This window comes from Podarcis tiliguerta (assembly GCF_965153285.1).
Source record: "Podarcis tiliguerta genome assembly, chromosome: 3".
NCBI classification, from domain to species: Eukaryota; Metazoa; Chordata; class Lepidosauria; order Squamata; family Lacertidae; genus Podarcis; species Podarcis tiliguerta.
The window spans coordinates 74,444,375-74,464,834 of NC_139536.1; the positions used below are offsets into that span (position 1 = coordinate 74,444,375).

The 20,460-nt window shown below is 41.7% G+C and overlaps 1 protein-coding gene and 1 long non-coding RNA gene across 2 annotated transcripts in view; one reads left to right on the plus strand and one right to left on the minus strand.

Annotated features, from left to right (window-relative positions):
- The window catches only part of LOC310674409, a 188,631-nt gene extending 181,876 nt beyond the window's left edge, over positions 1–6,755 (minus strand). The window contains exon 1 of the long non-coding RNA XR_014509568.1: positions 6,486–6,755. This is a non-coding gene — a long non-coding RNA (uncharacterized lncRNA). The remainder of the gene's footprint in view (positions 1–6,485) is intronic.
- A 5,461-nt stretch (positions 6,756–12,216) lies between these two features.
- The window catches only part of MMS22L (MMS22 like, DNA repair protein), a 70,603-nt gene continuing 62,359 nt past the window's right edge, over positions 12,217–20,460 (plus strand). The window contains exons 1-3 of the mRNA XM_083433420.1: positions 12,217–12,374; positions 15,975–16,168; positions 17,997–18,122. Of these exons, the coding sequence (XP_083289546.1) occupies positions 15,990–16,168; positions 17,997–18,122 (305 nt within the window). The 5' untranslated portion in view covers positions 12,217–12,374; positions 15,975–15,989. The remainder of the gene's footprint in view (positions 12,375–15,974; positions 16,169–17,996; positions 18,123–20,460) is intronic.

Consider the following 20,460-nt stretch of genomic DNA (forward strand, 5'->3'; position numbering starts at 1 on the left):
GTATTGGTGCCTCAGCTTCAGGATCTGTCCTTCCAGTGAGCATTCCTTAAGAATGGATGCGTTTGATCTTCTTGCAGTCCATGGGACTCTCAAGAGTCTCCTCCAGCACCATAATTCAAAAGCATCAATTCTTCGGCGATCAGCCTTCTTTATGGTCCAGCTCTCACTTCCATACATCACTACTGGGAAAACCATGGCTTTAACTATAACTCCCAACTTTAACTGTGCTCTAATTACAAGCTCTTTGGGAACAGAGTTTGTATGTGTTTTATCCATATCGTCTTAGAATCACATGTAGGGCGAGAAGAACAAGCCTACGATCAATCTGCACAGGCTATTGCCAAGGTTTTCTGTAAGACCTGGATGCACCAATAACTTTATCAGAGGATTGCACTTCTGGATGTGTACCACTCAAATGTTCCATCCAGAAGAAATGAAATGTTTCCTTCAAATTAATAATAGAAAGAAATACTAGCAATTTTCCAAGGTTTTCTAAAAGCAATCCTGAGGGACAAAACTATCTTTATTTCAGAAAAGAAAAAGATGAACAGATACAATCACGAGAAGCAATAAAATCTCAAGAGAACAAAAGATGACACTAACACATTATTATTTTTTCCTAAAAGGCCAAGAATGCAAAGCTGTAATAGATACTGAAATGTAACTAGTGCATTCATAGCAACAGTGCTGTAGAAACAGCTTTGGTTAGTAAATCCTCATATTTTATTTTCTTTTTTTTTAAGTAACACCCAGATTCAATAGAAATGGCTATACTTATAACCATGTATAATTAGAAATAATTGTTCCAAAATAAGTGATTTCAACATCTTAAAAAAGCATTCACCCACAGAAATGCTATAGGAAATTAAGCACACTTAAACTTTATTGACATCAAAGTTAGGCATGTTTGGAAGAGCAAAAATATTGCATTGGGGTAACCTATATTAAGTGTCACAGGATCTCTTTACAGATCTTCAATAACTTACAATAAGACTGTTTGCAAGTCATACAAATGTCTGTCACATAAGTGAATAAAATCCAGAGTACTTCAAAATGCACTGGAGCTTATTACATTTGTAGTTGTTGATTTAGAGTTTATTTGTTTGGAGTTTGCTATAGATGTAACTTACTGGATTACATTGTTTTAAACATGGATGCTCTGACTGTGGTTTACAATCTCTGTGTTTGTAACTTGCATTTACTCAAAACAATTTTAGAACACCAGACTTCACCATAAATGTTAACAAGGCCTGATTGTAGTAAATATTCATTTAATTAGCCTAGTATTTTGACCATAACTCAGGTGAGTATAGTGACAGTCCCTGGACCTTGCAGGAGCCTATTCCATAAACCAGCTTCCAGATTTCACACACACTGCATGAAACAGTGTGCTTAAACTTAGACTATCTGTGTTTGCCTGAGATTTTCATAGCCATTTTTTCCTGCAGTAATAAGTTTCCTACTGCAAGTGTGTTCTGTAAATAATAAAGTGGCCCAGTTCAACCCAATTCTTGGCATCCTTGTTATTCAGATAGCAATAAGCTTTTAAAAGAAACATTGTTTCATTCAATGCCTGCGATTGTCACAAAATCTGGTTTTAGGCTCACGAAAACCTTAATGTTAAGTTAAAACAAAAACAAAAACCTGATCTGACCCTTATTTGGTTCCTTGTTCAGAGTCCTCGCTTTCAGTCTACCAATTTCCAGATAATTCCTCAAAAGCTATTTTGAATCCAATTACTATTCCTAATGTCTGTTGAACTTTGACATCTGATTAAAATTCTACACAGGTGTTGGGAATAAATAGAGTTATAGTTAGTTTCTGGCAGAACTCCAAACACAGCCCTGGGTGGCAGGGGTTTCTTCTGGTGAGTTGTCCACAAGAAAGATAGCTTAGAAGCCAACTCCAAGGGGCCGTGGGGGCTTTGGCCCCCACAATAAAATTCTGTATTTGAGGGGGCTGGATATGAACAGTGCGCAGATACCATCACTTCACCACCCACAGTACCTCCAGTTTGTCGAGATTAAATTTCAGTTTTTTCAGCTGCAACTATTCCAAAGCTGCCTCCAGACACTTGTTTAGGAGTTGCTAGCCTCCCAGGGACTTGTAACTGAAGAAGAGAGGGAGAGCTTGATATTATCTGTACATTGGTGGCACCATAGTCCAAACCTCTGTATGACTTCTGCCAGCGGTTTAATCCAGATGTTGAACAACATGAGGTACAGAGTGGACTATTTTGATATAGGGGGCCAACAGCTGTCCATGGAATGGAATAGAAGTCCCCTAACACTTCTGAGATCTCATCTGCAGCAGGCTGAACACTGCAACACTGTACTTCTGAAATTCAGCCCAGTAAGACAGCTCAGAAGGGTACTATGGTAGATAATACTGAACAGCACTGAGAGGTTCAGGAAAGCCAACATGGTGGTGTGTGCCCTCTCAAGTTTTTGGCATATTTCCTCCAGCAGGGCAACCAAGTCTATTTCTGTGCCCAAACTACACCAAAACACAGATAGGAATGGATCCTCCTCCACCAAAACCACCCAGAATGCAGCATCCACCATCTTCTCCATCTCCTTAACTAAGTTGGAGCCTGGATAACATATCAAAGAGAACAAGCTTGGTTTCTTAAGCAATGAACTCACCACTGAGGCTTCCAGAGTAGTAGAGACTGAACTCGCCTTCAAGGTGCAATTAATCACCTCCAAAATCTCATTCCTCAAAGACACCTCAGCAACCTTTATTACTCATGAAGGTCATGGGTCCAGAGAAGAGCTGGTAGGCCTCAAACTCCAAGCATCTTGTCCATTTTTTTCAGGCAGCACAAGCATAAAGTTATTTGTAATAGCATGACAGTACAGTGCTCTTGGGACGCAGGTGGCACTGTGGGTTAAATCACAGAGCCTAGGACTTGCCGATCAGAAGGTCGGTGGTTCGAATCCCCGCGATGGGGTGAGCTCCCGTTGCTCGGTCCCTGATCCTACCAACCTAGCAGTTTGAAAGCACGTCAAAGTGCAAGTAGATAAATAGGTACCGCTCCAGCGGGAAGGTAAACAGCATTTCCGTGCGCTGCTCTGGTTCACCAGAAACGGCTTAGTCATGCTGGGCTGGCCACATGACCCGGAAACTGTCTGCAGACAAACGCTGGCTCCCTCGGCCTATAGAGCAAGATGAGCGCCACAACCCCAGAGTTGGTCACGACTGGACCTAATGGTCAGGGTCCCTTTACCTTACAGTGCTCTTGTCTCTACCATCTACTAAATTGTAAATTATCAGTGTCTGCAGCCAAGACATTGTCAATGCGAGCAATTTTCTCTACTAAATGGAAAGCAAACTAATCACAGCAAGTGTTTGAACAATCCACATCTTTGATCTCCTGGGCCTCCCCAAAAGAGGCTGCTAACCACCAAATGAGCCACAATGGCCAGCACCATGTACTTGCAGTGGTGGCAATGTAGTAAGATTTATTTGCCACCATCACTTTCACAGAATAAGTGCAAAGATAGGCTCTCGTGTATGTTCACTATTGTTCAGTCATGCTAGCGATGCATTCTCCATCCTTAACTCACTCTGACACTGTGTTTTACCTGCTGAAACCAAGATATTGATTTCAGGCTCCATGCAGGTGTTGGTAATGTGACAGGTTTAGTATACAGGATTATATGCTGCTCCCTGGCAGGGAATTAAACATGGGGCAGCGGAAGGGTTTCTCTTAGTTCAAGGGAAGAGGGGAAAGGAAGAATCTATGTGCTAGATAAATGTAAAGGGAATGGTGCACAGTTAATTAACTGTGCTTGAATACAATACATCAAAAACCACCTAGCTAGGATCTAAAGGCCTTACTGGGACTCCTTCCCCTTGCTTGGATAGCATTTATGCATCAGTATAAAAACCATTGGCCCTCATGTGTGCAGTAACATACAAGAGGAAATTTATCAACAGAAGACAGGATGGAAGAGAACACCTCTGCTTAGGATTTGCATATGCTAATTTATTTATATTATATCTACTACAAATTTTGGAAAGTTGTTTGTCTGTTCTTTATGGATTTGGACATCTCTTAAGATATCATAACAAAATTTTGCATGATGATCCCCAAGATCAACAAGGAGATTTTTGACTGTTTGGATACAATTGGACACCATCAAGATGGTGAACCAAACTTTTAAAAACGGCACGTATTTTAACCACTGATTTCAGAACTGCGCTGATTATTATTATCATTTTGGTTTTGTTAGAATTCCCAAGTAATGCCAGACAATTTCCGCTAGTTAGCAATAAGTGTTGTCATTTAAATAGAAATTTAATACATCGCCACAGTGGGGAAGACTGTGAGCCATATACCCACTTAGTCCGCTGTCCAAGCACTAAAAAAGCTACTGTTGACTTTCTTCTCATCCATGGTTAAGAACGAAAGAACTGTGAGACTAGTTCCATGTGTTTCTCAAACCACACACATATCCTACACCGTAAACATATGTCAAAATTCAGGGGAGCTTAACTGTGATACTTACTTAATACTTCTTACAGAAGCTAATTTATACACAGGCAGTTCTAAAAGTTTGTGAAGTCAATGGCTAAAGGCTTGGTGAACCATCATTCATGTACATGAATAGGAGCTGTATACTAATGAAATTGTCTCTCTTACTTAACTCTGTAATCAAACGACTATATGACACTAATTTTTGGTGCAGGCACAATGGTGAATGCCCTAAGTAACACTTATTTTGGTTATATGGCATTTACTGCTCTTTCATTTTATAAATGTTATGTTTATATATACAAAACATAATTAAGATTATGGAGCAGCTTGTTAGAATTATTTGTTTAATTTATATCATACCCTTCTTCTTGAAAGGAGCACAGAGCAGCAGCTGGTCATATGATGGAGGTGGAAATCTGTTGTTCAATGAGGAGGGAGGTAAAATATTCCACAAGGCCAGTTTGGGGTTCATAACACTCTTGGCCCAAGCATCTTATGGTGAACTCCCTCTTCCATGAGTGGACCCTAGTAGGCTAACCCGGCAGCCGCCACCAATGGTCAGTAGCAGCAGTAGCATCAGGCAGTTGGGCCTAGCTACCATGGAAATTTCCCACAATGCCACAAACTGATACTACATTATGGTATTTAAACAGCAGCTAGATCCTCCATCTGAGTCCTGCTTGAAGTGCCCAGCTAATTTTCTTTAAATAAAAAATCAGACTTTAGCCAACCAGAGTATTCAGGCCTTGGCAGCTGGCCAAGGAAGCCAGGTGCTTACACGAGCCCAAGGGTGCATCCGCCATATCTATAACTTGACATATTTTCCTTGTACTGTTTAACCATTTGTTATCACCAACGTTGTGGCAAATATTGTACTGGAAGATTGAATCAACACTTGTTGAAACATGAATAACTGTCATTTTTAAAGATGACACACACAACTTGCATAAATAGCAAAAAAGAAAAAAGAAAAACACCCACCCTTAATCTGTAAACTTCATCAAGAAGGAAAAAGTCAGATGAAACTTTCTGTTTCACTGTTTTCCTAGAGCATGCATTTCTCTCAGACTTTACAACATTTAGACAAATTGTCTGCAGAAGAAAACTAGTTCTCAGCCTTCCTTCCGATTCTCACCCCCTTGTTTTTGTTAGTTTGTTTGTACAAGCCTAATATTTTTCAACTGTGGAACTTTTATCTGTGAATATCTAAGAAACCTGCCTTGTGGAAAACTAATTACTGAACCACTGAGAGCCTCATAATGTCCTGCATTTAAGTCCTGAGCATCATACATAATGCATAGGAAGTCTTCTCTGCACTCTGATTACAGCACACTGTCATTAAGTGAGCAAATTAAAGATGTGAATAATTCACTGGCTGAGCTTATTGTCAGTGCTGCATTGTGAAATTAGAATTTCTAATAAGTACTGCAATTTTTAACCCAATTAACACAGAGAACATCTTGAGTCTGATTAGTACAATAAAATTTATTACCTTATTCGCTGGCTTCAAAACAGCCAAGCTAAATACTGTATTTAATTATCCACCATTTGCAGCTTTGCACTAAAAAAAAATGTTTATAAATATACATATATAAAGAAACCTTATGATTTCAAACAAGCTTTTAAATATTTGAGCTAGAAGAAGAAAAATCATTCCTACCGAAATCTATAACAAATCTAGCCAATTCAAACAAGTTACATCTGCACATGCAAGACTTGGCATGAATATCTTTTTAGCACTAACCATGATGTCACTGTTGAAACCTGCTCCTCTGACATATTCATTTCATTTGAAAAGAAGCAACATAAGAATCACCAGCAAAGTAGTGTTTACAAACAGGACACAGACACTCACACACCAAAACACACAATGTACATTAAGTGGTGGGTTTCATGAAGCATAGCTAAGGCACGTTTGCTGTTTCTTCCTCTTTGGCATTTGAGTCTGAAAAGAAACCCATTTTCAAAAAGCAACACGAGGAGACAAGAGCAGGTTTCTTACCTTGGAAGAGCCCCCATCGCCTTTCCTCCTAAATCCAACTCGGCATACAGCATGTTGCTCCTTGGCAGACACAGCAACTCTGCCACCATAAAGAAAAACCAATCTGCTGGATTGCAGCTTTTGTGCCGACCTATTTTCTCTGCTTGGGTTTAAAAAACAAAAATGGCAAAGATCCTAAAAAGTCCAGCACATCTGGCTGCACACTGTAGACTGTTGCTGCTCTACTATGGTCTCCCTTGCCCGGATTCTTCGTCCTGGGGAACTTTAATCACAGAGCTGGAGAGGGGAATAGAAGGAACCAAATGCAACACAATTAAGACATTTAATGGGGTATTTCCTCCCCTCCCCACCCCCATCTTCCCACTGTTCCTGAAGCAACTACCTCGAATCTTGTTTTTGCTTCCAACCTATTTTAGCTTCGTCATGCAGAAAAGAGAAAGTGAGAGAGGATAAAGGTGGTGTAAAAATCAGACAGACACAATGAGAGACAGAGAGAGACTGGAGAAAGGGGCTTGTCAGTGCAGAAAAATCTGCATATGGAAATCAGGGTTACTCTGGGTACAGATTTATTTTACTGCAGCGTCGTACTTAACTCCCCCCACCCCCAAGACAAGTAACTTGGAAAAGGATAAAAGAGAGAGATGCTCTTAACGGCTTGAGCAAAAGGAGCTAGTTACTTACTAAAGAGGATTTCAAAGATAACAAGTTTACGTTCTGTCACTGCAGCAGCAGCAGGAAGTTAACTTTATTGGAAACTCTTTTAACTGATAAGCAAGGAAGAAAGGAAGACTAAGATGCAGGATCATATCAGAACTACAATAAATCAGAGTTAGTGGGGTGTAGTGTTTGAAACCAGAGGTCAATCCCAACATAAGGGATGACCTTGGGTCACTTAGTCTTTTTAACAGCCTAACTTACCTACCAGGTAAGAAAACTGATGTATGCCACCTTCAGCTCCTGGCAAGAAATGCAGAATAAAAATGCAATAAACACTTGGTTACATTAAAAAAAAAGAGTTTCTGCCTAGCTATTCAGAATGATTGCAACTTTTCCAGTGGGATATTCAGTCTGATCCTTGGCATGTTCACCTGGTGAGGTTGCCAACTAAGTAATTTAAGGCTGAGCTAGCCATTTTTTAAAAAGAAGTCTCGACCAGTTGTCAGACAGGAGTGGGAAAGACACATTTCCCTGATTTCCATTCCTAGTTAATATTTTAAATGGAAAATTTAATGTGTATTTTGCACATGCATTGTAAATTACATATGCATATTGTATGGAGGAAGAAGTTTGATGGTGAGCCATGGAAAATATTCTGATGGTGGATTGCTTCTGGACTGACTTGGTTCAGCCATTGGGGGTCGCTTTGCTGTCAGTGGCATCAGAGGAGCAGTCTGGGCCTCTAGAAACACTCCACAGTGGGAGGGGGAGAAGGGCAGGAGAACAGCAGCACAGCAAGATCATTATAATTCCATTTGCCGAACCTGTTGTCAGCCCATGGGTGGGTGGATGTATCTGTGTGTTCATTCTCCATATTTGCTTGCCTGGGTAGTCCACAAGTTAGCATGGGGAACAGGATGAGTAGCAATCAGGACTCTTCATCATTTGGTCTTTGGATATAGATGTGCAAAAAGGGCAGCACATGTCTCTCTATATGTTTACTGTGCGTAAGCATGAGAGAGGGTGTAGTGGGATAGCTCAGTCAGTAGGACATGAGACTCTCGATCTCAAGGTTGCAGTTTCAAGCCCCACGTTGGGCAAAAAGATTCCTGCACTGCAGGCAGTTGGGCTAGAATAGATGATCCTTGTGGTAGCTTCCAACTCTAGGATTCTAGTCTAGTGTGTATGTCAGTCTTTCCTTAATGTGTGCATATGAAATTGTATGGAAGTTTGTAGTTGTGTGTGTGCACAGTTAGGGAAGCACGCACATCTATAAAATGAGTAAATGTTTTCTAACATTTTTCCTACACACTAAAATTCTTTAATCTTGACTCTGTAATCTGTGGCTTGTCTCACTTTACAGAGTTATCTCTTCTGTACATTTTGTGTATCCTCTGCCATAAAGTCATTCGCTGTCCTTGGGGATTAGACTGGGTCTCACTTTTCTTCATCTGGAAAACAGGTAGAACTAGAAAATGTTTTTTCTAGAATGTCTTCTGAACAAATTATTCCTTAATTCTGTTCTGTGAGTTATGTATGAGACTTGACACGGTGTCGATGGCTGGACCACAGACTCTGGTTATCCTATGTGCATGCATGCTTAGCTCTTGGGTACTGGTTCCAAGGTGAGTGTATACATGACTGGGCAGCATAAGCATAACTCAGTTCACTCAGAGATAAGTGCCACTTTGTTCAATAGCATATACCCTGTAGTGGGAGTTCATAGGATTGTGGCATTATACTACAGGTGTATTTTTATATCCCAGGGAACTATGGTATTCCCCCATACCTAATGGGGCTTACTTTTGAAGGGGAGAAAATGTGCACAGGTGCGCTGCTTGGCTTTAAGTCTTAAGAGTACTTAGAACATAAGATCAGCTCTGCTGGGTCAAACCAAAGGTTCATTTACTCCAGCATTCTGTTCTCACTTCAGTCAACCAGATGCCTGTTAAGACCACAAGCAGGACATAAATACAGTAGAATTGTCCTCACTGGTGTCTGAAGGCATACCTTCTCCAATATTGAAAGCAATGCACAGCCATAATGACTAGTAGCCATTGATCGCTTCATCCTCCATGAATTAGTTTAATCCCCCTTTAAAGCTATCCAAATTAGCAACCATCACCATATATTATAGTAGCAAATTCCACAATTAACTGTGTGTGAAGAAATACTTCCTTTTGTCTTGAATCTTTCAGCAGCCGGCTTAGATGATCCCAGGTTCTAGTATAATGTGAGAAAGAGGAAAACTTTATCTGCCCACCATGCCTTATTTATTTGATGTTTATATCGCTTTTCTGCCCTATTGGGAGTCCAGAATAGTGAATCATCAACATAATTTAAAACCAATGACCTACAATTAAATTCCTAACACCAGATTAAACCCAAACTACAATTTAAAATCAAGCAGCAGCAACCACGTAACACAGCAGGACTGACCATAGAATGATTGGGTTCCAATTGTGTATATGCTACTATCATCTCCCCCACTACTCACCTTTCTTTCTAAACTGAAATATTGTAAACTTTCCTCATGGGGGAGTTGCTCCAGTCCCTTTACCATTTTGGTTGCCAGTTTCTGCACCTTTTCCAGCTCAACAATATTCTTTTTGAAATGACCAGAATCAATAGAGACTATTCCAAGTATGGTCACACAGTTATATCGTTGGTTTATTGGGGGGTTTTTAAAAAATTTGAAAGCATGTGTATACCACTTAACAAGTCAAAAATATCTAAGCAGTAATGATATTGGCAGTTTTGTTTTCAATTTTTTCCTAGCACTTGCCTTTTTCAATATTGTCATACAGTTTAGAAGTGAACCCCATTATAACCACTGTGACTTGCTTCAAACTAAGTATGTATAGAAATGTCCCTGCATGAGACTGGTGATGAACAGCTGCCTTCATTTCTGATCTTGGGCTTCTTTGAAGTATCTGGCTGCCCTTTGGCTGTTGGACTCCATGCATCTTGTGTTCATCCAATGAGGCAGTTAATATGTCATGTAAGGGTACTTATTCTACCATTTAAGGGCTACCTATTTATTTGCTGATTGGATACTCTTAAATAAACAAAATGTGAAATGATTCAACATGAGAATGCTATCTCTCATCCCTGCAGCTTCATTCTAAGAAAAACACACATTATTTCTTTCTGAAATGCATCCATTAGGGACATACAAGGTGGACAGCTTCCTGGCTCTGTGTTCATTATCGTAAGAATATGGATAATTCTATTTGTACCTTCTCCTCCTCTTTACAAACCATGTCATCACACAGCTGGAGCTCACTCTTGCGCCTGTAGATTTAGCCAAGTATAGTGTTCTGTGGTAACTTGAGAGGCAAGTGGTGGAAGTCTGTATTATGCAACTAACAGTGCAAAACTATGTATTCCCATCCCAAGAGGTCCGTCCTACTGTGCTTAATCCTAAATAAGTGTGCAAAGGATTTTAGCCTAAAGCTGCATCCCTATGCACACTTAACATTGGAGCAAACCTATTTAACATCCAGTTGTTGTTGTTGTTGTTAGCATCAGTCTGTCTCGAGAGACAATGGATTGCACCTCCAGGGGTGAAGTCAAACTGCTGCACCAGCAGCACTGAAGTACCTCTCCATGGCACAAGCCTGGGCAATGTGTATGCTGATCCTGGGCGGCCCAGATGACAAGACCCCCCCCCCCCCAGCTTTGCTGATGTAGTCCAAAGGAAAGCAGAGTAATACGTTTGGCAGCAGTTTGCATGAGTTGCTGGAAGGAGGTGTGCAATGTGCCATCCATCTTAGGGACTCCACCTTGGATACGTTACACCTTAGGCTTTTCTTCTGAAGATATCCCACAAAGCAGCAAAGCTTTAGGATCAGAGTTTTTGTTCTAGATGGGCTGCCCTCCCAGGTTGAAAAGCCCCATCTATCCCTCACTTCTCTCTTCTCTTCTTGACTGTTGGACCCACTATTGGTCTCATCTGCTCAATTTGCCAGAGCCTGTCTTCACATGCAGGGGAAGTCCCTAACTCACCAAGGGTTTGAGATCCATTGCCTACCCTCACCTGGTTCAGCTGGCCAGCTGAAGCGGTTTCCCAGGGTGTGGATATAGCTTCTAGGAGCCACAGGTGAGAGCTGAGTGCGGGATGAGGACCAAAAGTGAACAAACTGCCTCAGGAGATGAAGTGTCCTCCACCAGAGATAATACCCATCCCCTTACACCCAAAACACCCCAGCGCAATCCTGTACTACTTCCAGGTAAGCATGGATAGAGCTGGGCTGTAAGACTTTAACCCACTTAGCATTGTGGCCCACAGAAGCTCTATGCCACCTGAAGCAGCTGGGGAAAAGTGAAAAGCAAGTCACATTTTTTTCCTGCTACTGATATGCTGGAGCAAAAACAATCAAACAAAATAAAACCTGTTAAAGAACTACTCTTGAGCATGTGCAACTTCTCATTTTAAAAACTCACATATCATAGCACCAATTAGACAACTTGCTTCTGATAACCGGGTTATAAACACATTAGCTTGGGAGCAGCTACTAGTTTTAAGTATGTTGAGACACATTTTAATTATTGTTCCTAACTAGGTTTTATTATTCAATAGTTTATTGATGTTTTAAAATGTTTTAAGCTGCCTTGAACCCCAGCTTGGGAGGAAGGTGAGCTAAAAAGTAAATTAAATCGAATTATTAAATTAAATTAAAATGGCTCTATGCATGCTTGCCTGAGTCAACCAAAGTGAAATTACTACGACTTTTGGGACTTGAGTAAGTGAGGAATTGCTCTTTTTGCCATTTATAAGCATGCAGGAACACAATGCGAGACTGCAAGACTGTTAAAACTTTAAACCCACTAAGTAATAGCAGCAGCAGGAGGAGGAGAAGGAAAGCCCCACGAGCAAGAGTTTGCTCCAGGCAAACGAACCCTGCAGGCTTGGGGAGGGAAAATAAAACGCAACCCTCCCCACTTCCAGCTGCAACACTTAAGGAGAGCGCCGTTAATGTGAAAGCGGAAGAAGATCCTCTCGGGGCCTCCGGGTGAGAAAGCAAAAGGGGCCGGGCCTTCAGCGAGGAGGCTCTCCGGCCAATCGGAACGCGCTGCGTCAGCGGTTGCCTCCTCCGGAGCAGGCGCTGTTGCGCGGCTCTGGCGGCGCGCGGGAGTTTCGGGGGAGAGTTGGCGGCTGTTCCGCGAAAGGAAGCGGCAGGCGGGACGGAGAGGGGTGATTGACGTGGGAAACGCGGGAGGCGGCGGCAGGTGAGTGTGCGAGGAGGCGCTGCGGGGGGGCGGCAGTTGCCTCTCCCCCCCCCATCTGGCCTTCCCACTCTCAAGCGGGGTTTCACTGGGGGGAAACGGCGGGTCTCTGGGTGCTGCAGGTAGGGCGTGTTTTACTGGGTAAAAAAAGTAAGTGCTTTGGCGCCCAATGGGACGTATCCTTCTGCATGCAGGACTGTACTAGTTCTAAACTTTAACTCTGAATCTGGAAGCTTTCCTCTCCATCCCAGATTAATGCTGCAGATTTATACACCACCGGGCTGGGAACCTCAGGACCCCGGACCCAAATGCAGCCTTCCAGATTTCTCTTCGGACTCTTCCCCTCCTCCCGCAAACATCCCTTGCTAGGCCTGCTTTGCACTCTCAGGTGTTTCTGCGTGACTGGAATGAGCCCTTGACCTCCCTCTTGCCTGGATGGAGGGCAGAAGGGGATTTGTGGGTAGAAACAGCACAAAAGGCCAGTGGTACCTTGGGTTACAGACGCTTCAGGTTACAGGCTCCGCTAACCCAGAAATAGTACCTCGGGTTAAGAACTTTGCTTCAGGATGAGAACAGAAATCGGGTGGCACGGTGGCAGCAGGAGGCCCCATTAGCTATAGTGGTGCTTCAGGTTAAGAACAGTTTCAAGTTAAGAACAGACCTTCAGAACGAATTAAGTACTTAACCCGAGGTACCATGGTAATATTCATTCATGCCCATTGCTCTGCCAGCTTTGGGCCTTGGGTCCCACCATTTTTCTCTCAGAAGGAAGTGCGGTCCTTGGGCCTCTGCACATTTCTGTGGGGCTAAGCCACATCTTCTAAGCATTCATTCATTTTTATTCATTAATCTCCTTCATTCAAAAGGATCCCAGAGCGGTTTACGATGAGTGAAACACAATGAACACCGAAACATGTACCGAATGAATACTGGTACTGAATACAACAGCAGACACAGAAAAATCCATACCTCAGTACCTTTAATCTTGCTGAGTACAATAGGGGCTTCCTGTGCCACTACAGGAGCGGATTTCACTTTTGGGGTGCTGCTATGGAGAAGACCCTATCCCATGTCATGGAACAGTGAGCCCTTCCTGATGGTGGAAAAGGGACCCTCAACTGATCTCAGGTCTGAGATCACAGACACAAGTGGTAATGTATACCCTACAAAGAAGGGTATACATTAGCATCATCAGGCCGCAATGCGATGCACATATACTGTGCTTGGAAGTTAACCTTGTTGAAATTATCTACCTCTGAAATAGGCTGTTCTGAGTATTTCCTAGTCACCAATGAGGGGAATACAGGCAGCACATGCTTAGGGGCTTGGGTCTTTTTGATTCTATTTTACAAATGCCTTTTACACCCACCTAATCTCTCTGCAGCCACCATGAATGCAGTGTACAAGCTCCTTTAATAAGTTATGTTGCTGAAGGCACACATTCAAAATCAATTGATGTTGGTTAGTTTATCTGCTAATATCTATTAGTCCCTCTTTTGTAATCTCAGATGGTTAGAGGTGAGAGGAGAGCAAGGTGTCCCACATACTGAGTGCATGATTATGAACGAAGTGGGAATTTTAAGTTTGTGTGTAACTGTGAAGATGGAATCAGCATCTACTGCGACAGTGTTTACTGCAACAATGTGAGCCTGTATTTGTGACATCATGCACTCTATCATTTCAAAAACCCTCATGAAATTACCCGCACTCAACTAATATAAAAATCTGCCATAGCACCACTATTAGAGATGAAATGATTTGCTAAGTTATTAGGTGTCTGCTTGTTCATTACAGTGCTGGGCACTTGACTGTACACAATGCACAATTTCCCAGTCTTTGTTTTGAAATTACTGATTTGCCAACAATAAGTAAATATTAGAAAATAAATTATAAACAGATGGTTTATTTGTTATCCTTGCTTTGTAGTTAACATACCCACTTGCATGATAATGTTAATCACAATTGTGCCAAAGAGATTTTACTTGTAGCTTGATTTTCTTACGATAAATTGATATTTTCCAATTGTACACATACATAAGACACTGGAGGAAAGAAGAAAATAACATTCTAAATGCACGTTACATTACTTATCAGACTTCATAAGACGAACGTGGCTGGATCAGACCAGAAGCCAATTAAGTCCAGCATGGTTTCCAGAGTGGCTGACCAAATGCCTATGAGAAGTGCCTGAACAATATGTAAACACAATGTCACTGTCCTTTTTGTGTTTCCCAGCAGCTAGTATTCAGGGACATACTGCTTCTAATACTGGGAGTAATTTATAATAATCATAACTAGTAGCCACTTACAGACTTAATCTCCTCGAAGTTATCTAGTTCCCTTTTATAGCCATCCAAGTTGACAGCCATCACTATGTCTTGTATTGGTAAATTATGTAATTTAATTATGCACTGTGTGAAGAAGAGCCACCCATTCTTGTTTCAGCTAATCTTAAATTGAGACATGTTCCTTTTGTTTATTTTGGCTGTACTCTTTAGTTGTACACAAGCCTAGGATTGAACCTAGGCTTAGGTAGACATGCCTAGGATTGCGCTGTAAAAGAACTACAGTGGTTCCTCCGTTTAAGTACTTAATTCGTTCTGGAGGTCCATTCTTAACCTGAAACTGTTCTTAACCTGAAGCACCACTTTAGCTACTGGGGCCTCCTGTTGCTGTCACGCTGCCGGAGCCCGATTTCTGTTCTTATCCTGAAGCAAAGTTCTTAACTTGAAGCACTATTTCTGGGTTAGCGGACTGTATAACCTGAAGCGTATGTAACCTGAGGTACCACTGTACACACAATTGGATTCAATATGACTTACTTCCAGGTAAGGCTGCTGCCTCAACCAGATAAACAAATTATAGAGGGCCTTGTAGCTTACAATTAGTATGTATATGTAATTGCACCGAACAAGAAAAATTGGGAAAGATACAAATACACTCCATGTTTAAGATTAAAATTATATCTAAAAGGCTTAGGAAAACAAAGGGTTTTTCCTGGGAATGAAAAGACAAAGCCGTTGTCCAGCAGACCTCTGGAGAGAGCATTCCACAATCATGTCTGGGGCTCTAATTGTGTAGTCTGGTCTTGGTGGCTATATTATGCTAGAATTGCTAGTTTTATTAATAGAGAACCTTTTCTTGAGATGCTTTTAAACGTTATTTATTGTATTTTATATAAACTCTGTGGGAAGCATTTTAATTTTGAAAGGGAGTATATAAATTTGTTAAACACAAAAAACCCACACCCAGCTTTCTGGGGCACGACCACCAAGAAAGCCCTCTCTCTGGATCTCATTGGTCTCACCATAAATGGTGGGGCACCAACAGAAGGTCTTCCACAGAATATAAATTATCGTTTTAAACCTTATAAATTCTTCGCATGCTCAGTGTCTCATTAGGAATTAATAAGGAAACATTTCATAAGTTTTGTTTCCTTATAAACGTTGGGATGCTCCCCAGTTTGAAAACTTACTGCTATTTGGGATATCAGTGGACATTTAGTTGCAAGCATTGTTTCTAGTTCTGTATCCCAAATGTAATTGTGACAGTTTCACATTTAGAAAACAGAACAGACACAAAACACGTACTATGTTACTTCAGAGAGAAGTGTGAACAATGGATGAAGATTTCAGTGCTCCCTTGGTGCCTTCATCACTCACTGAGAGCTTAGAGATGGCTATGGAAGTGGAGAGACAATGCGCCAGACTCCTCTGTTTCTCCTGTGCATCAGACATCACAAACGGAGGGAAAAGCTTTTCTGCTGATTCTTATTTAGCAAGTGGGTCTCTTAAGAGGTATGTAAAACTTAAAAATGTCACCCTTGGGCTTTTGTCTTGAAAATACTATTGGGCAGGCTTGACTTTACTAAGAATGTTTCAGTGGCATAATTACTTTGAGTAGTATTAAAATCCCCTGTGTGTGAGTGTGTTCAGGACTGAGAGTTTAGAATGTTTAATTAGTTTCTTCTAACAGCTGCTGTGTGCCACAATGATCCCATTAGTGTCTTCGACTTTTGTTTGAATAGAGGGTATGGGAGCTCGTTCATACGTTACTGACGTAGCATAGCTTGATGCTGAAAAAACAGTTCCGTTTCGGCTTTTTGTTGCAGTGGTAATAAATTCAGATGCTGATGCAGTGCCAGTGACACAACAGAACTGCAGTACTGGTCTTGAGAAATGATTGGGAGTTCTAGGTGTCCTATGCAAATGGTGCATGGATACATTACTAGTACAGGGTCTTAACACAGGGAAGAATTATATAACGGCAACATCATGTTAGCAATACTTTAGAGCAGCTAGTGTTCCTTATATCAGCCAAGATTAAGGGACTAGGGCAAGTTGTAGGGTTTTGTGCTCCTCCTCCATTCTGGCTCACATTTCTTCCATTCTGTGCTATGATTTCACCAAGGCTTGCATCAGCCAGAGCCAGGGCTTGTGGTTAACCAGGATATGAAGCTGACTTCAAAGCAGAACCTGCTTTGTTGAGTTACATTGGTGCCAACACAGGAGTGTGCATATGTGTGTGGGTCAGCAAGTGTCAGTGGTGTAGATAGTGGATAAAGGGTCATGATCCCATGACAAAAGAATACTAGTTGGATATATATAGGACATCCTTGGGAGGAGCTTTCTCGGTGCGGAGGGACATGGGCAATGCCACCTGAATTTCAGTAATAATGGTATCCCCCTGTGTGCCCTCTTTGGTACTGTGGGGCCTGTTCTGCACTTTGGAAAACCAGGGAATTAAGGGCAGTGAAACAGGTAGATGACAGCTAGAGTGCAAACAGTGAAAGATGTGCTGCAAAGCTGCCTGAGCAGGAGTGAAACAATATAATCACGGAAGGAGGCCCACTTCTTTGCACCAGTCGCATCCTCAAGTAGCCATTCAAGTTAAGCTTTTTCATTCACTTCTACTCCAGAGCATTTTGCCAGCTTCAGCCGTTTCAAGATCTGGATAACCAGTCATTCATGTACTTGTAACCTCCAGATTGGATTACTGCAATACATTCTATGTGGGGCTGCCCCTTATGTTTGTCTGGAACCTGCCTCTGATGCAAAATGTGGTGGTTCAACTGCTCCCTGTTACACTGCTGCTGTATGAATTGCACTAGCTGCCAATTAGCAGGTTAAGTTCAAGCTGCTTGTCAAAAGGGTATACAAAGCCCTATGCAGTTTGGGACCAGCAGGTCTAAAATATAGTCTCACCCCTTATATACCCAATTGATCACTGCTCTGCAGGAATTGGGTCTTTAGTGTGGTGGCAACTGTCCTTTGGAATTCCTGTCTGTTGTATATTAGGCAGGCACCATCTCTGTTGTCTGTTCTATAGCTACTGGAAACCTTTGCCTTTCTGCAAGCCTCTTAAGTGGATATCTTTATCCCAGTCTGCATCTGTATTGGAACTGTGTTTATATATGAAATTGCTTTATGTTATTTTATATAGGGAACATTTTTAAATTGTTTTTACACTTTCCTTGGCTTATGGTTATAACTTTTATTTTTTATATATTTATTATATTTTTTGTTTTAACCTTTGTGGGGGCCGTATGATAAAGGGCAAGTAAGAAATCTAATAAAATAAATAGTATTTTAAGAACCTGTGAATAATGCTGCCTATGTTTTGCAGGGTTTTGCTGGGGCTGGATCCTTTTCCAAATGACTATGAAGAAGACATCATAGAGTTATTTGGTTTCCAATGGGTTACTGAAACTGCTTTGGTTGAGTCTTGTACACTTCTCTTTGGATTATTTAGGTATGGTTTTTTTAGTATATTTATCTCCATAGCATGTAGTCGTAAGTACTGTATACTGAGCCAAATTATTGTCCTCTAAATATACAGCACTTTTGGAGAGTGGATCTGAGGGCTTTGTTAGGATCTTTCAAACATATAACATTACTTTATTATTGTGGTACATTGTTGCTGAACCTTGGGAAATGGCCATGCTGTTGCTTGTGTCACACAAACACTTTTTAAAAAGTTCTTATTGAGTAAGCATTGCATAAGTCACACTAAGTTCAATGAACTTTCTGGTAATTGTGCTTAGCATTACACTTACAAGCTTGTTGCTGTTGTCAACACAAAATGGCTGCAATGCTCCAGAGCCAGGCTTCCAGGTGAATTCAGCAACACAACATCAGGATAGTGCTAGTTCACTCAGAGTGAAAACATGCATTGCAGCAATGCCCACAGCACAGAGTGACTTAACAATGTAGCATCCCCACCAGTCATTACATGGTTCACAGTGTAGGCTAGGGCAGAACCATGTCACTTGGCAACAGCACCACCAACCAGGGCACTGCATTCAGACAGAGCATCACCAGCTCTTCATGCAGAAGGCTCCAACTTCAATCCCTGGCATCTCCAGAGATCCTGGAGAGCCACTGCCAGTTAGAGTGGACAAGGCTAAGCTAGATGGAATAATAGTCTGAATTAGTATAAGGCAGCTTCCTATGTTTCTATGGCTTTAAGATCTTTGGGCGAGGCCCTTCTTAGCATCCGACGTCCAACAACTGTACATTAGCTGGTGACATGGGCCTTCTCTGTGATAGGGCCCTAATTGGGAAACAGCCCACCCTGTGAGGCAAGGCGGCCCAACTTTTCATACCAAGTGGGCAGCAAGAGTACTTCCACACGGAACCAGAGGGTCACGCACTGCCTTTGGCTTTGCTTGAGGGAGCAAGGCCAAAATTTGACACCACCCCCAGCCCTTGCACTGTCTTCCCAACATCCCAAAGCAAGGCTCCGGACATTGGGGAAGCAGCTCAAAGGCTACCAGGGTGAGGGGGCATAAAATGTTGCTGAGGGCCACCCAAAAAGGCCTCAAGGGCCACATGTTAAACCACCCTGCTCTGAGGTATGCCTGTTGCTGACTCTTTTTTTCCATTTTGATGCCAACTTATTTGCTTTTAATTCTTTCAGCCATTTGCAGGTTATTAGCTTTTCAGCTTCAGGCTAATGTAGCCACCCTGCGGTTTTATAGGTTGCATTTATGTTTTCATATCTACTCTCTTGTTTGTTTATTGCTTTGTGTTTTAAATTGAGCTTCACTGTACCCTGTCCTGAGATCATTTCCAGTGAAGGGTGGCTATAAACATATTATTGGGCATTGCCACATCACATGATGCAAAAAGGGGTGATACGCAGAGGAGAACTGAGAAGTAGACGGATACTACTTAACCATTCTGCTACTCCAGGAATAGCCACTCATGCCCTCTAGATGTTGTGGACTACAACTCCCATAATTCCTTACTCTTGGCCTTGCTGCTGGGCTAGATCGAAAGTGTCTTCCAAAACAAATGAAGGGCACCACATTGGCTAGCCCTACTCTACTCATCTACCTTGCAAATTTATTCTCTCCCCTCACCAAACCATTTTAAATATATTTTCTCCTCAGGAATGTTCTGGAAACAAGCCTGGCTGAGAGAAAAATAGGCTTGAAGAGGGAGGGATTTTTTAAAAAAATGAGAGAATCTATGGTCACTCTGATAGAAAAGCATCCCTTCCTCCTGCCTTCACTTGTCATTTTTCCAACCCTACCCTGCATTCATGTTATATTAACATGTGTTTGGGAACAGTTTACTGATCCCTGCTTGTGGCTGGTTGCAGCTACATTATGTGGCCCATACTAATTACAGGATGAGATCATGGGGTTTACTTTGATGCCTGCCAGTTTTTGAAACATTGCTACTTCTCTCTTGGTAGTCATGGGGCCTGTGGGTTTATTGGTTCTTGTGTATGGGGTTCATTTCACAAATTGCATTTGCCCCAAAGTGGAATATAATATTTTCCTCTAGTTCTAGTCTTGACCATAGCTATCTATTTAGCATCTGTATTACTGTTAGATGAGGCTGCACTTCAGAATAGTTTGACATTTGAAAATTGCATCCAGTGCAGAATGGATCTGCCTGCTTATTAACTGGCATTTCCTGTAAAAGGCACCTTACTCCTGTTCTGTATGATTAGCTGTGGCTGTCAATTTTTTTTTTTTTTAGCAAAGCCGGGGATTCAGGCTATACCACAGCCTGGTTATAAAAAGTTGCTTAACCTTTTGTTGAGTATGTTGTCTCCTTTTGTAGCAAGTAAATTTAAT